At 44.7% G+C, this 17,558-nt stretch overlaps 1 protein-coding gene across 1 annotated transcript in view; it reads right to left on the bottom strand.

The window, feature by feature from the left end:
• Positions 1-6,608, bottom strand: part of FGF2 (fibroblast growth factor 2) — a 19,654-nt gene extending 13,046 nt beyond the window's left edge. Inside the window, exon 1 of the mRNA XM_032109172.1 lies at positions 6,174-6,608. Coding sequence (XP_031965063.1) covers positions 6,174-6,354 — 181 coding nt within the window. The 5' untranslated portion in view covers positions 6,355-6,608. The remainder of the gene's footprint in view (positions 1-6,173) is intronic.
• Between the last annotated feature and the right edge of the window lie 10,950 nt (positions 6,609-17,558).

The raw sequence follows: 17,558 nt of genomic DNA on the forward strand, positions 1-17,558 counted from the left end.
TAATAGGTACGTTTGCATCAGGCATTGTGGGCCAGCCTGAGAGTAGAAAGGAAAGAACCAAGAAACAGACTACAAATATTTTCGAGCTGTATCACAGCTGACATCGCTCCCTGCTCTTACAAAACACCACCATACAGGATTCCATAGCCGTGGGTACCGGGATTTTGTGACTTGCACATTCCAGGAATGCTAATGATTGTGGTTTTGTGAGACCTACTGAAATCCCATCAAAAGGTAACAGACATGCCACTGATCTCTGCAGCACAAGAGCAGAATTTCACCACACTGTCACTGCACATGGCATCTGCACCCTACTTTGCCCTTTCCCAGTACCCTCACTAACCTTATCCTTTGAATCATTCGGGCAATGTGGTTTCAAGCTCTAAAAGTCAAACATGAGTGGCAGGCTCACCCAGGTCACTCCACCAACAGAGCACCATGACAGCTCCTGCAAGACGACCTCCACCCAACTCTGCAGACATCATCTCATTTGTATTCTCGGCTGATCCTATCAGGCTCCAGTCAAAATCTGGCCCTACCCTGAACAAACAAAGAACTACGTAAGATAATAACCCTAAAATGCCACCAGCACTCCAGAGAGTTGCCCTTTTAACATTTTTATTGACACGTCTGGAGGCAGCAGAAGAGGCAGACAGGAAAAAGTTTACCCGTATATTGTCACCAAACACTACTGAAAACAATGAAGGATGAGAGAGTTGCTTTATTTTGAAATGCATAGTCTTAAACAGGTACTAACAAAAGCAAAGGCTATTAACTCTCCATCAGGATTGAAACACTATCTCATTACCAACTTTTAAGCCTTCAAAATCAAGCCATAAACATTTCAAATATTGCTTGGTATAGATATTCAATTGACAGATTCCATACACTTATGTATGTTCTTCAGCAACAGTAACTTGAGCATTCTCTGGACTGCATTGGGTCTGGTTTGGTTTTATTAGATAACTGCTCTAAACACGCTGTCACCGACAGCCAAGAGCACCATTAACTCCAGGGTCATTAACCAGTTCAGCACAATCCATCACCACCCAAGTATCCTGAAACAGATGGCCAGCGATCCCAGGGCAATCTCCTAAGAGTGCTAAAAACCATAATGATCAAATAATTATTTATTAGAACTGCCTGCCATATCTGTAATCCAGGGGAGCTCGGGAAAGCTTACAGAAACAAAGTGACACTGAAAGGATTATGATTTAAAATTCAGGTTGAGTTACTAACATCATTCACTTTCTATAAAATGCTTTTAAATATGACCCCACTCAGATAAACTTTTTCTTGGAAGCAGTTGCAAAAATTTTAAGCATTTATGAACCAAACAAAAACCAACAGCAGCCCCCTGATCTCACTACATGTTATCTGTATTTGTCTTTTCCAGCTCTGGGTGTGCAGTGGCTAACAGGAGTTGGATTATCATTTTCCTGCAAACAAGACTATGTAAGTACCTAAAAACACTCCTGATTTCCAAAGTGACACAATTTAAGGGCTAAATCCTGCCCTCTAGTGTACCTGTGCGTGGTGGTGCCCTTGGAACCTTCCCCACTTCCAAACTGGGCAGAAAACAGCTGGGAGGGACAGGACAGTTCACTGCCCACTGGAGACATCTTGTATTGCCTCGGTCCACCTTTAGAGTGTACCTGCTACTGGATCACACAGCTCCGGGGTGGGCAAGACTCACTAGGATCCGGGATAGAGGATTAGCACACACGTGACAGATGAGAGGGCATCCTCCCCTGAGCAGGACCATGCAGGAACATGATGGTATTTCTATGACAAAAGAAGCAGAACAAAGCACATTCCCAACTTTTTCACACGGGGTGTCTCTGCTACCTCATCCCCTAAAGGCAGCTACATCCAGGAGCCAAGAGGAATTTCTGGGCTATGCCACAACGTACTTGGCAAAGCAGTTAAGGTCTGCGCAACAGATTAAAAGTAATGCAGAAAGAGTGTGCTTCCAGAAGGACTTGGGTAGAAGCCATGTATTTGAACGTTAAGGGGCAGGGTTTTTTTAAAAGAAGAGTCACCTCTCACTTAGTGCTAAGATTTGGAACAGATCTTGCCCTGTCAACAGCTCTGGCTATGTCTTTGGGACACCAAAACGGGAAAGGAGATATTCCAAGTCCCAAACAACATATGCACCTATAAAAGTTAAACACCAGGTACTGAACCTTCTTACGAAAACACTTCCTGACATTTGCTCAGCTTCCTCTTTCTGAGGATCATCATGAGTTTTCTCCCTGAAATCTGATCAGTGATCAGATTTTCATCATCTTCACTGAGCTGCTCTAAAAGTCAGCCTATATTTCAGCAGAGTCTTTCCACAACCATTTAAATGTTGTGTAAGAGAAAAGTCAAAATCTTAACATTAACAACTACTTATGAAAGGAACCTTCATAAGAAATTTTCCTGGACCAGTACTACCCTATTTTACATTTTCTTCAGATATTTATGGAAGAGGAGAGAGGTACTGAGCAGGAAGAAGGTATTTCAGACATCTGCACGGTTGACTGAGCTCACACAGCTGAATCCTTTCCAAGTGAGAGGCTGGAGCCTTGTCACCTCATTAAGGAGTGGACAAGAATGGCTCGGGATTCCTTGGATACTGTCTTGGGTTATGCTCATCATGAAACAAACCTGCTTAAGAAATTCTGGAAATGCATAAATGCCAACCATTCCTCATTTAGGGGAACTGTGAAAGGAACCAGCTGTACTACTAGATATGTTCTATATGTATGGATAAGTGTTCTCTTTCCATTCCCCATGCTTTTCTCCCCTCACCAGTACTGTAGCCTCTTTGAGGGAAACACCTCTGGAGAGTTTCTAGAAGCCTTTCCAAAAACACTGCGTTCTTTGTACGTTTTCCAGGGCATAAATCAAAAGTTGTTGATCAACAACAACAACAAAACAGCCATGTTTTTTGTTTTGCTTTAAACAACAAAACTCTCAGCAAGCGCCCTCTGTTTCTTGTTTGCCTGAAAGTACTTCTTCAAGGGAAAAAACTCAGGATGGAGTCCCCAGAGTGTGTCCAAAGGGGCACTTCACTGGAGTCACTGCAGCACACACGTCAGATGTGGCAATAAAGGCCATGGAAGACGCCCTGTCCTGGTTTTCAGCTGTGTGAATCATATGATCCCAATCCTCCAGCACGCAGGACGTCAACTTCCATTCTTAATTTCATTAACCACACAATTATGAATAAATGAATGTGAGTGGGGTGAGTATAAAACCATGCCATGACATAAAACAGATAAGTATGTCAAATAGAGGAAGGAGGAGGGGAACAAAAAAGGACATGGATCATGGAAATTTGTTTGTAGTATTAAAGCTTTGGTCTGAAACGTAAGGAGACAGTAATTTGCCTTCTAAAATAAGAACTTCCTTTAAAAGTAAGGATGATGTGCTACTGAAACGTTATTTTGTATAATTAATTCCTAAGAATAGCAGCAACCACAAGTATCTCTACGAACTGTCCTTTCATTATTTCTAAACCAAATTGTGCAAAGACATGGTATTCTCTTTTCAAAACCACCTTAAAAAACGTTTTGCTCAGCTAAGAAAATCACTCTGAATTACTTGAGGTGTATATTTTCATTGCTAATTTCTTTTTTAAAGTCCTCTCACACTGTCCAAGATTTATTGCCTTCTGCCATGCCAGGAATACCATGAGATTTCACAGGGACTTCCACAGAGCAGCACTCACCAGGTCAGAGTTGAGCAGAGTCGTGTGGAATGACGTATTTACAGCAAAGATGCTAAGGATGTAAACCATGCAATGCCCCAGCAATGAGCCTCACTGATGCTTCAAGCACTGATTATTTTCTGCTTCTCAGAACTAGGGTTCTTCCAGGAAAAAAAAAAAAAAGAGAAAGGAAGAAAGAAAAAGCCACAAGCCAAGAGCTGTCTGATAATGAGAAAAGGAGAGCATGGCAGCAAGGGACAAGGGAGCAGCTCAGGCGTGGTGGCATTTCTGTCCCCAGGTGTGTTCGCTGGAAGCAAATCCCAGCAGCTCCCAGGTGTACCACATTTACAAACTACTCTTTTTAAACGAAAGGGTTTTCTACACTTGGCCAGCAAGTGCCAAGCTGAGGGTGCCCGAGGAGCTGACTTGGTGCAGCACAGGGCAGAGGCCACATCACCCACGTACAACTCGGGTTTTCCTTTACCTGCTGGCACCATTTGCTCAAGAGGAAAAAAGGTCAGAAAAGAGAGGAGCTTCAGAGAGGGAAGCACCAAAGGAAAGGGGAAAGAATACTTGTGATCAGATAGTACTGAAGAGGCAGGGAAGAAAAAGTACAGAGGCAAAATGAGGAGCCCAAAAAAAAAGACAGCAAAAATACAGCTACAGATCAAAACAGAAAAACCTGGAAGAATAAGGCAGTATCATCAAGATTAGAAATATTTTCAAGCACAATTCACTACTAGGAAAGCACAGGATGTCAGTTGAAAATTTTAATATTGATAAGGCTCAACAGGAAGACAAAACACACATTCAGTGGACTCAAGAATGAAAAACTAGTATTAGTTTTACTGAGAGAATAATAAAACAAGGCAGGGAGGAAGAGATGATTAAGGGGGAGCTCCATGCTGAAAAAGGCAGCAGTGATAAATACCACCTCCACTCAGAGCAGCGTGGCTCAGCCAGGTGAGCATAGACCAACACACACCACTACCTGCACTTTTCAAAAGCAGAAACAGGGAATGAGGCAAGAACCCAACAGCCATGACAATGTCTTGGATCCAGCTTCAGCCTTGTACATCCTTCACTCAACATCACCTCCCTTTGTAGTAGGTTTCCAGCACATTTTCATAGTTACTCCTAGGGTTAGGTGACACATCTGATGAACTAATGAGATTTATTTCCTTTAAGAATTCCTGTTACAGGATTTCTTTGGAATTGTTGGGTAAAACTAATTGTTTTGCAAAAGGTGAATGTCCAATGTGGAAAGTAGTATTAAGAACCTTTGATCTGTCTGCTCACTTTGTTCTCCCCCAAGTTTAGCCCGGTCCCTGCATCCATTACTCAGAGCACAGGTGCAATGCAGATAAAGAATTCTAGTAAGGCATTTCACCTGCTTCTCATGCCAAGTGCCTGCAGGCAGGCCCTGCACAATAACAGCTTCTCTCCAACCAGGAATCGCACTGGGATGACCTGACAGCTAGGCAGCAACTCCCTGTACCTGCTCTGAAGGAAATGCCTCACAGGCACATCAAAAACTCACCACTACATCCACAAAACCTCCATACTGAACACTTCCAAAGTATTCTGAGCTCTGTAAAAGGCATTTGGTTCATGGGACCAAAAGCAGCCTGTGTTGGTAACAGCAACCTGCCACACGCTCCCTGCAAGCCTGTGACCACTCAATCCATGGGCTGTGTTCCCAGCCCAGGAGCCTCTCCCTCCCTTCAAAAGATCATGTATTGGAGGGACGACCTCCTTCCTGCTGCTGCTGGAATCCATAGGTTTTATCTGTAGCTGAACCGTCGTTAATTAAGTTAGCAAAAAAAAAAAAAAAAAACAAAAAACAAAAACCAAAAAAGAACCACACAATATGCAACATTTTAAGTCAAAAAGATGGTCTGACAGCAATTTGTTATAAACCCTGCTGCTTCCTTGGCCAGATTTACCCCTCTGTTCCTAAGAGTATCTGTATGCCGAAAGAGCTCCTACTCAGCAGCACCTACCCGCAGCGGGAAAAAGAACAACCTTCTCTGTACCTTGATGCTTCCAACGCATTCACCGCCGCCGTGTGGAGCCGGCAAGTGCCATTACACCCCCTTAAGGGCCGCGCAAACAAACTCGAGACCCCTTCAAGCCCGTAACCAAACCTCTGTGCACCTGACGAGCTCTGTACCCAGCAGGTTGAACGCGGAGCCGCCAGCGAGGCTTTGCCCCGGGACACTCCGCGGGTGCCGGTGGGGGACCACCCGCTGCAGCACGTGTGTATGAATTAACTCGGTATGAATTAACTCCGTCTGCGTACTCGCGGTTATGCACATAGGAACATTCGGCACATTTACGGGCGCTTTCCAAGCAGGGCTCGCTGCCGAAGCTTCGGCAGGGCAGGACGGCCGAGGCACGGCCCCTCTCGCAGCCCCACTGCCCGGGCGAGGAGCCGCCCGCCCTCCCGCCCGCGGTGGTCCCGGGACACACTCACTGTGCGGGTCGCTCTTCTCGCGGACGCCGTCCACCTTCCCGTCGGGGTTGATGCGCAGGAAGAAGCCGCCGTTCTTGCAGTATAGGCGCTTGGGGTCCTTGAAGTGCCCCGGGGGAAAGGCGCCGCTGCCGCCGTCGTCGGGCAGCGTGGCGATGCCCCCCGCCGCCGCCGCCGCCGCCATGCGCCGGGCCCCGGCGGCACCGCGCCGCGCCGGGCCCCCGCCGCCCCCCGCCGCCAGCGTCGGGCGGCCTCGGCCCCTACCCCGGCCGTCCAGCCTCGCCTCGCAAGCCGCGAGCCCCGCCGAGCTCCCGACACGTCCCGTCCCCGCCGGTCCGCAGGAGCTGCGCAACGGTGCTGCTGGATCGGGAGAGCGGGAGGCAGGACAGACAGCAGAGCCGAGCACGCCGGGGACGGACTCCCCACCGGCACCGGGCTGCCCCCGCCGCGCCCCGCCCCCGACCGCCCCCGCGCCGCGCCGGGGGCCGCTCCCTGCGTCTCTACAGCCGCGTCGGCCACAGCGGGGGACCGGGCCAGGGGTGGCAGCGGGTGTCCGCGCCGAGGAAGCCCGGCCTGCAGCGCGGGGTCCCGTCCGGCTGAGCACCGCTGCCGGCAGCGCTGGAAACGGGATGCCGCGAACTTCGGTCGGACATCTTTTCCTCTGGCCTTATAAAAAAGTTACTGGAGAGTTATTTTAGACCAGAAGAAGTTATGTGGCCTCTGCACCATTCTAAATTGTTTAAATCACAATATGATGAAACATGTGTTTAAAATAAATCCGTGGCAACCGTTTTGTTCCACTGCATTCACCAGAAACCAGTTCTCCTCCCATCCAACACGAGCAAACTAATAGCAAAAGGCAACAGGTGAAAATTCTGGCACAGGCCTTCCACCTATAATAAAACAAATCTGCACAGAGTTTATAAAGTGTATTGACGATCAAATGCACTTTGTGCCTGAGGCTGACAACAAAACTGGATGAAAAGGGTTTTTTCCAAAACCATGCTTTGTGCCCCTAATCTCCTGTTTAACAGTGGGCTGCTCATGCCTGGACCTTGGGAAGCTCTCTGGCTTCAAAGGCAGCACAAGAAGCCCTGGACAATCCCAAGCAGGACTGCAAGCACTGGTCTTTGCACCCAGCCAACATGCAGCAACCCACAGGAACAAACCAACTCCAAGGCAGACACTGCGTGCAGCTCACGCAGTTTGTAATATTCTCTTTGCTAGCAAGTACGTCAAGGATATTTTGTTGCCGCTTCACTTCCCTTCCCAGCTCTGACCTCTGGCAAGCCATAAATTTTAATTCTTTACCAGAATCAGTGACAATCACGCTGCTTCCCACACCCTCATGATGAAGGGAGTAGGCAGAGCGTGGCCCAGTCCAGACAGGTTCACGCCGTGTCAGCTGCTCCCCCTCAGTGCCACAGGGGCAGGCACCTGCTGCCTTGCTCCACAAATGGGCATTTCAGCCCTGTTGCTCCGTGAGTATCCCCCCTTCCCTAGGTTCCCCAGCCATCCATCCACTTCAAACACTCCCTCATATTTCTCAGGGAAATCCCACGTTACCACTGTAGCTGAGAGTTCTGGACAGTCACAGCCACTGGCAAAGACCCTGCTTGTTTCCTCTTGCAACAGAAGCCGCGTTCAGGGCATTTTGCATCCTTGCACTACGGAGACTTCCAAAGTCCTTCTGTCTTCCTTGGAAGGCAGATGAAGGGAAGATGAAGCTGGATTCAAGTAGATGAAGGGAAGGGGTGAAAATGTAGTTTTTAAAACTCTAAGGAATTATTTAAAAAAATAAAACAAAAAAGCAATCTCAAAATGCTTAAAACCCAAAAAACTTTTCTAAAGACTAAACATCCCTAGTTCCACTCAGCCATTCCTTTAACTCTATGTTCCCTACACACACAGCAGCCGTTTACAGCTCTCAGCTGGATGCCCTGTCACCGAGCTGCAGAGTAAACACTGTGCTTTACAGGACAGGGTCCTGATATTTCTCAGAGTCTTCGGAGCCATGACCTCCATGAGGGCGCTGAACCCAGTGGTGGCAGGGTGGGTAAGGCAACCAGCTCAAATTCCTTATCAAATGATCCTTTTGAAAACCAGTAAAATCCAGTTTACCAATAAAATTGTGAGGCTTGAGAACTCTTTAGAAGCTTGTCACTGGGAATTGTGTATGTGGGGCCTGCAACTAAAAGATTACAGAGCTAAAATGGAAGCCTTATTCCCTAAGCTATCTGCACTCACCTCAAGATCTGCCAACTTTCTATATTTTTTAAAATATTTTCCTTTCTCTTCTTCAAATGGAAAACACGCCTGGTTTTATTTTCTCCACTCTACTTTCTTCTGCAGTCCAACCTCTTAATATGGTCATTAATATTGCTCTTAAACATTGACTAAAGCGATGCTGGCAGAAGCATTTTCCTTTCTTGTGGCCTCTTCCACCACCCTTCCTCAACTCAAATCTTCCACACAATTACACCCATACAGCTGCTTCCCCTCCACCCAGACCATCAGTTATCCGTGCTTCCAACCCCTTCACAAGCCTTCTCTTGGCCTGTGTAAGACACTCCATGTTACAATGCCTTAAACCCTACCTTCCTGCTTCTTCAAAAATACCTCTTAGAGACCCATTCTCTAGCCTGTTCCATTTATTTGAACTACGACCATTCTGTTTGTCCTGCACTGTTTTGTAACCAGGTACAATTTTTAATAGAATCAGAGAACATCTCAAGTTGGAAGGGACCCATAAGGATCATCTGAGTCCAATTCCATGCTCCTCACAGGAATATCTTACCTCTAAGAGAGAAAAAGCTGTTTTATTCAGTGCTGCTCTCATACACAGGGGTCATACTGAACACAGGGCACTCATCTGCACATCCAATCATCACATTTATTCAATATATAATTGTTAAATTTCTGCAGACTCTCAGTAAGAACATCTGGAAAAACACTCCAAAGTAAACATAATTCAAACCTGAATTATATTGTAGGAAAACCCTGAAAAATCCAAGAGTAATTATTGAGATACTCCAAATTAAGAGTAAGAAACTCCAACAGCTCCATCAGTTTTTGATTTTTAATCCAAGGTGCAACAACTTTCCCAGCTTTCCAACAGTTAGACTACAAATCCTGCCATTATGACAAGCCCAGGAAATGTCAATCCCCTTTCGCAGAAGATGCTTTTAGAGGGGTTTCAGCCATATGTCTGTGACAGTTTACCAGGATGACATCTCCAGTTTGCTCACACAGGAATAATGAAAATGGTGTTTGAAAAGCAGCCTAAATTAACCTGCAGAAGAACTGATTTACTATAGAATTAAAATCAAGCAAACAAAAAGCCGCTCACTCTTGAAAAGCACTTAGAACTACAGGAAAGCAAAGACACCGAGGAACACTCGGCTCACATCTTCCCACCACGAGGACACCTCAGCAGGTGGTTTGTATCACTGTGGCAGCAGGGAACGCTTCCAGCTGCTGGAAATGGAACATCAGCCCAGGCCTCCACTCCATCACAGAGCTTCTCAACTTCCACGGGCTCTTGGCTTCCCAACCCCTCTCTTTGGTGCATATCCAAGTAGCAATTAGCCAAAAAGAGATGGATAAGCTGTGTCCCTTCTGAAGTTGTTCCTGTGTTGTCTCGTGGTCAGCTAACAGTGGAAAAAGTCATCCATCTCCCAGCACATATCGACACCAAAGGTCTCCCACAAATCACACTCACTTGTCACAGGAAATGTCAAAAACTTTAAGTACATTAACTGCTTGACTTTAAATTTGGAAGGAAGATTTCCTTCCTTCAAAGCCTGAGCATGAGTTTAAAAATTTAGTAGCAATTTTTTCCTCAGAACTTTTATTTTTCACCATCAAGAGCTGGTATTTATATTCTGGATTAATATTCATATGTTTGCTCAGGAGCTTAAACACATGCTGCACCTACCTTGTATGATGGAAGCAAACAGCCACAAACATGGCTATAACCAAATTTGCCTTCTAAATATTAGTTACTGTAGAAAGCAGCTTCAGTTCTTACCCACCTACTTTTGTAGGTGCAGTTTATGAGGCAAAATTTCTCTGTTTGAAGTATGTATCGATATTAAGTGCCTGGGAAGTCTACTTGCATGGTCACTCTTTTAAAAATCCTCTAACAGAAGTTCAGCTTTTCATTTACCTTTCTCATGGCTTTATGACCCTTCCTCAATATTTCTTTTAAATAAAAGCTTATTTTTCCCTCTTCATCTTTTTTTATTTTTCTCATGCAAACAGTAGAAAGACATCACATCAACAGTAGAAAATTAAACTCTCCTCCCTATTACAAACCTCTTGCAGTCTCCATTCCAGTTCAGAGGAGTACTTTATTCCTCTAAAGCACCAGTGGACACTTGTTTATGTCTTTCTACATAAAATTTTCTCAATATATGCTTAATCTGAGAATGCCACAGATGGCCAAAACTTTGTTTTGAGTTGTCTTTACAAATGTTGGAAACACAACAGCCCGGCACAGCTGAAGACAAGAGAACGAACAACGCAGTGAGGCCTAAATTGGAAGTAAATCAAGTTTTATGTGGTCCAGAATGATTGCACTTGGAAAAAGATCTATACTGTCTAGAAGCACTGACAGCTGTTGCAGATCTAAGAGATGCAGTAGTGACCTCAGCTTATGAGAAACGAGAAATAATGTCATAAGAACAAATATTTATGGGGGTTAGAGTTCAGAATTAGCAAAATCACCCTTCTCCTTCTCTCTAATGTACATACAAACACATATACACACCCTCTCTCTCTGTATCCACATTACTGAGAGTAATGCATCTAAATTAGCAAAATTACTCTAGGCTAAGAAAAGAAACAATGTTAGTATAAACACTGATAATATACATTAAAAATAGACAATTTTAAAAAATACTCTGCAATCAAACATCGTGAACTCAAAGAATTTCAGTTAATACTGGATTTCAAAGAAATCCAGACTTGTTGAGAGATTCCTTAATGGGAACTATCATAAAACCACATCTCTTTCTCACAGCATTGCGTTATAATCATAAGATCATGATTGAGGTATGTATCTCTCCTGATCCCATGTCACTGAAAGGGTGGCAAAAAGTGTCCCAAAGTAACTTGGCCCCTGCCCAGGACTCAAGACACATTTTGTTGTATTGCTACAAGGTAAAGCAAATGCTCTTACACTGGAAGTGCTTGGACACATGTTCAGAGATTAGAGGGAGATCTTCTTCCCCATGTTTGGGGGGAAAATCAGTGCTTGTGGGGCAGATACAGCCAGTGCCTGCCTATGTGGTTGTTGTCATTTCAGAAACCCATTATCCCATTTGATCAGAGCACACACAGACTGTTAGGAAGCGGATCTTCACATAAACACAGACTAGTTGAGGTTGGAAAGCACCTCTGCACATCTGGTCCAACCCCTGATCACGCAGGGCTGCTTGCAGCAAGTCTGCCTGCAACAATTTTAAACTCTAAATATTTCCGCATTAACTACACCCCCCCCACAAGCCAAAAATGTCAGTCACTGTCTCTCTCCTAGCAAATGATCATGAAACAGTGAAAGTTTTGTTATAGGTTCTTCTGTATCCTCTTTTAAATTAGGTTCTTATACACAGGTCATAGAATTCCTAACTTCCACATGGTCTAATTCTGGAGAATGTTACATTATTCACAAGACTGCAGTTGGAAATAGAAATATAGGTGGAAGTGAGGAAAATACTCTCTCCATTCACTGGTATGTTATAGTGCGAGGCCAAAGTAATGTCATGGAGGAATACAGCAAAGACAGACTATTCCCAAGGAACAGCAGTTACCACATCATGCAGCTTTCATCATTTCACACTGAAGGGCAAGGAGAGATGAGATCAGTGGGACATTAAAAAGAAAAAAATATTATTTTACTACATCATGAATTTAATTTCTACCACTTGCACAACCAAAACCTTGCTCTGCGTCATTTCTGTAGGATGTATTAGCCGGCAGGTAGAAAACAGCAAGAATAGAGAAACAACCCCAAACCCCTCTCTCGGTAACAATCTGTGCTGATAGTATTCCAGAAGGAATGTCACAACTCTCCCATTTGTTTTCTCCTTGTTTCACGACAGTTTCCATGGATTCCCAAACCTAGGCCCCACTTAAGGGTTCCCCAGAGCATAACACCCTGCAGTAGCAGGTCACAGACCAAGCATCACATGCAGAACACAGAGCTCCAGTGGCACCGTGAACACATTAAGCCCTTGAAAAGACAGTTCCCTGATCAGGGTATCAGCACAGCAGTGTTTGAGAAAGGAGAGACAGGCCCTGGAATGCCTTTGGAAGTGCAAAGAAATGATGTGGTCCCTTGTGCTGTGTTAGCTTTTCGTTCTAGGGAGGGAGAACTCTCCCAAATGAGCCTGAGGCAGCACTCAGTGCTGGGGTGGATGCAGTTACTGCTCCACCACACCCCAATGCATCCATCCATGCAGTGACCAGCTTGGGACAAACACGTTCTGCAATCCCCCCTTTCTCAGCTGTGAAACCATCCCTATATGTCTTTAGGTTCACCATGACTGCATCTCCCACGATATCTGAAGTTACAAGCACTGTAAGTGCAACTGAAGCCAGCTGGCTCTTGTGAAATCTTGTTTGTTTCTGGGAGAGAGCAGAGCTTAGCGCAGCTCTTCGTGGTGGTTAAAGAACTGTAATCCACTGTCCACATGCCAAAATGGAATCTGTTATCTGCCAGAAAATTACTTTCCCGACACTGCCCAGGCTATTATCTCAAAGCTGACCTGCAATCACTAACTTCCAAGCATCTGGGAGGTTAAATTGCTCAGTGTTTTCTTTTATATAAAAGCAATACTCATTACATAAGAATCACTATTTTATATAATTTATATCCTTTTCCTCCTCAGGAAGAATTAGAGAATGAATGCCTGCATAAAAAACATTGTCACACCCTCATTAGTTTTATCAAGTGCAATCTTCCTCCAAGCACTCCGTGGAAATTTTGTGAGAACATGCCTATCTTTGTGGAGAGCAAATGGGGTTGCTTTACATAACCCTTATTCCAGGGATAGTAAATTGCTGTGCAAATGGATTTTGCTTTTCTGCCACAAACTCAGTATCTGTGTGAAGAGCTCACTGCTTACATGACAAGCGGCAGGAGAAGGACCTCAGACTTCACTGTTTGCCTGTTGATTTTTCTGTAAAAGCTGCATTACCTGCTCCAAGAACCCCAGCAAATGCTAAAGAGGAAGCTCACTCTGACATTAATGTGGCCAGCTACTGACCACTGCCTTGTTCAACTGCTGAATTCATACTGCCATGAATTCCAGCATCTCATACTTCACATGGCATTTGGGAAGACTTCTCTAGGGAAAAACCAGCTGTACCTTAAAGAGAATGGTGAAGGTGCAAACCCCAAGCAGGAGGGACTTAAGACTGAAAAGCAAGAGTTACAGGTGCCATTACGAGTCTGAATGTTTGCTCTGAAACCTTTGTGAGCTGTTCATGTTGTTGATCTAAAACTCACGAATTCCCTACCCATACCCTGTGGGGGATACCAGCTGACACTGGAGATAAAGCTGGACCCACTGGCTTTGCCACAGGCCACAGTGACTCTGTGTCTCAGAGAAAGGTTGTCCCCTGTGGCAGGCTGTCTCCTGTGTAGGAGTCAATGTGTGCACGTTATCAGTGGATGACAGTGTCTTCTGACAGCAGATGAAGGGAAAGGCTGTGTAATCCCAGACCCAGGAGTGAGAACCAGGAGGACACTGAAATAGGCACAGACTCATCTTCCTTTCTCTTGGCTGCCCCACCCTCCACCCCCAGCCTGTCTCGTCTCCTCATCCTTTGTCCCCACCCTGTTCTTTTCCCTTCCCCTGCTGTCAGGCACAGGTTCTTGGCCTGTCTCTAAATCTTTCCCCAGCTCCTCATGCCAAGCTCTGTCCTTTTCTGATACTTTTCCTTTGAATCTCACTGTGGCTCCTAGCCACGTGCTCCAGAGCTGGGTTTCCTTTCCCCACTGCTTCTTAATCCCTGCCTCCTTTCTTGAAGTTCAAAGCCTATGTCCTCCTTCCTCAGCCAATCCTCATAACCCTATGGCTTATTTTTAACATAGGGTCCTTCATTTTCCTTTCCCCTAGCACTTTCCCTCCTCATGGTAGTTTCCCAGCTCCCCATTTCACTCCTTGGCAGGGTGGCAGTCTCCCTGAATCCCATCAGACTGCCCATCACCTGCCTACCACAAAACTCAAGTTACAAAACTCTTCATTCTTCTTCAAAGTAGGTACCATGGCATCAATTACCTCAGCAAGTGCAACCAATCCCAAACCATACATCATCTAGGAGTGCTTCACTGCAGGGAAAAATAACAAAAATATATGTGGCAAACTTCATTGCCATAAGTACTGAGGGCTCTTACTCTGACTAATCGCACACCTTGAGTCACTGCACCACAGCCAACAAGTACCTTGGAAAAACAACAAAAAACTCAGCAAGCAAACAATGATAGAAGTCTTTCCCTCAAAGACCAAGTCAAATTAATTGCAATTAATGATATTAATGAATGAAATCCAGGTGGCCAGACAGCGTTTTTAGTGCATATGCTTGCATACACGTATTATACATGCAAGGATGGATAGAACTCAGAAATGCGCTCAGAAGTTTATTTTGTAAAATTCATCCTGGCCAAGATGAATGCTGGATTTTAGCTGTTATTTCCATTCACAATTGAATTGCAGTTCTTCAGACAGATTGATCTCAGTGTTTTCATATTAACAGGACAGCTGTTTATGAATCAATTTATGGGCTTTGTCATCTAATGATTCATTTATTATAAAACGGCCGAGCTAATATCGATGATTCCTTTCACTGGAAATGGGAGTTACACATCCCATTTTACATCAGTTGCTCCTAGTCTGAAGTTGGGTTTTGCTTTGATTCCTTCCTTGCCCATTGTTGGGTTTGCCACTGTTGTGGCTGACGTACACACAGAGACAAGGAGAGTCACTCTGAGCTATTGGCTGCTGTCCTGACATCAGTGTGTGGGTAAACAGCCAGGGTTAGTCACTCAGCCCAGCTGTGTGGGCCTGCAGCGAGCACAATGTCATCTGTCACATCTGTCAGCTCCTGGGAGCGCACAGCAGCCACACGTGTGGGGCTGTGCCAGGGGGATGGGATCCTGGGAGAGCTGCAGCCTGCCAGAGCCTGGCTCCTGGGGCTCAGGTCCTGCAGCAGCTCCCTGGGTGTCCACACACAGCCAGGAGGGTGCTGCCAAGGCAGGCCCATGGAGCAGGCTTTGCTAGCCAAGCTGTGCTCGTGTTAAGTAGCACTTGAACAGTTCAGAGCCAACATCCTTCCTTGTTTTTACTGATGTAAAAAAACATTTGTTCTGGGATGATTTGAAGACAGCAAGGAGAGAGTGATGAAGCATTCCTTTAAAGTTTTTACTTCCCATTGTCTTCCCTGGCCTCCCTGAAGCTACCATGATCTGTTACTCAAAGCAGGGGTGGTGGGGACACCATGCCAAGGGAAAGGCTGGATGCACAGTTAGCAGGGATATCAATCCCCATGCAGAGTATGGAAGGAAGAACAGGATGCGCACAAGATATATCCCCAGGCTACCTCACCTACTTGGTTGGAATTTATGGTAACATTACTTTTTTACTCACACCCTTCAAATAGCACCTCTCACTGACTTCTCTGGCAGCCATTTCCAGATGGTATTTTTAGCGCACGCAGATAACAATCAAATGAAGGTACTGAAATATTTTTACCTACAGCACTTGTGTTTTCCCAAGAAAAATATACAAGGGCCTTTACAGCCCTCCATCAAATGAGTTCATCTCATCCTGAACAATTCCTGTAATTTTCACTAACAGGTCTCCTGTCACAACCCCACCATCACAGACACTGTAAGGTGACACCAGTGCCATGCCAACTACTTCATTTTTATTGAGGATATTTGTAGAGATGACTTTCAAGGCCAATTATTTATTCCAATCTCCTTCTCACAGCATACCAAGTAGCCCATAAGGCATCCTTAGTTTATTAGTTGCTGAACTGTGGTTCTCCTTTCTTCCTTATAAACTGCTTGCTGCTTTCTTGGACCTTTTTTTTTTTTCCTTAATATTTAGCTATTTATTTTCAGGTTAAGAATATGACCTCATGCACAAATTTATTATTGAGCAGAGTTATTTTTATGGAACGCTGTTTTTTTTCCTAGTGGCCAGTTTCACCACAGAGACATGGATGAGAATAAATACTTTTCCCAGCTGTGGCTGTGGAATGGAGAACAGAATGGAGCAGCAGAGAACTGTGATCTTTGGCAAACAAAAGTTTCAGATATTCTGAAGGAGAAGGTGAACCTGAGTGCAACCTGAGTACAGCCCAAAGATTTTACTTAGGAAGGACAAAAAAGAGCCTTTCCTTATGATGTTTTTTGGGGTTTTTCCATAAGCACTAGAGCCAATCCCTTTCCAGCCTTTCTCCATCCATATTGTGTACTCTTGTCTGGTTTCTAGAAGTCTCCATGCTCCATAAAGGCAAATAGATGAGACAGTTATAAATATCACAGCAAAAATTCAGGAGCTCAGGGCAGGAGAGCAGGAAGAAGTAGCAAGTGCAATACAAGGAATGAGTTATTGCCAACGCAAGTTTTCTCCAGAGCCTATAAAAAATATAAAGTTAGGTTAATCATCTAACGAAATCTGTGATTTTATTAAACAATTAGTTCAACTGTTGTTTTGAACCAACTTGATTCCGTGTTTAATGCAGTCTGGCCAGTGCCACACAACTGCCAGACACACACAATTAGTGTTTCAGGAGGCAACTGAACGTATTTGGGAGCTCTGTTTAAAACCTTTTTCAAGTTTAGGGGATGATTACAATTAAACTCATGTCACTGGAGTTGTTAGCTTGATGACAAACCTTTTCTGTCATTCTTCATTACACTCTCACCTTCAATGCCCTGAGCATAAGCTTCTAGAGAAATTAATATTTTAGGGTTTCCCTATGTTGCCTGCCATTTCAAACAGTTGATTCCCAGACATCTGCCATGCTCTCCAAATTAAGCACCAATAAAGCATCTCGGCACTCTGAAGTCAGTTCAGGCCTCAATCCAAATCCCTTAAAAATCTATTGGACTCTTTGAACTGTTGATGGCAGCCATTGTTTTTAAGACATTTGAGTTCCCAGCCAGCTCTCACTAGAAGTCCTGGCTCCATGCATCACATATGTGAAACTGCCTGGGTCTAGGACGTGCACTAAGGACAACAGAGTAAAAATGTGACAAAAATAATGATGAAGTGATTTGTGTAAAAAAAAAAAAAGTAAAAACCATCATTTGTAACTTTATTCAGCTTTTTTTTTTTTTACGCAACTGTACTTAACAGATGGAAGTACTTT

This window comes from Corvus moneduloides, chromosome 5, assembly GCF_009650955.1.
Source record: "Corvus moneduloides isolate bCorMon1 chromosome 5, bCorMon1.pri, whole genome shotgun sequence".
Lineage (NCBI taxonomy): Eukaryota > Metazoa > Chordata > Aves > Passeriformes > Corvidae > Corvus > Corvus moneduloides.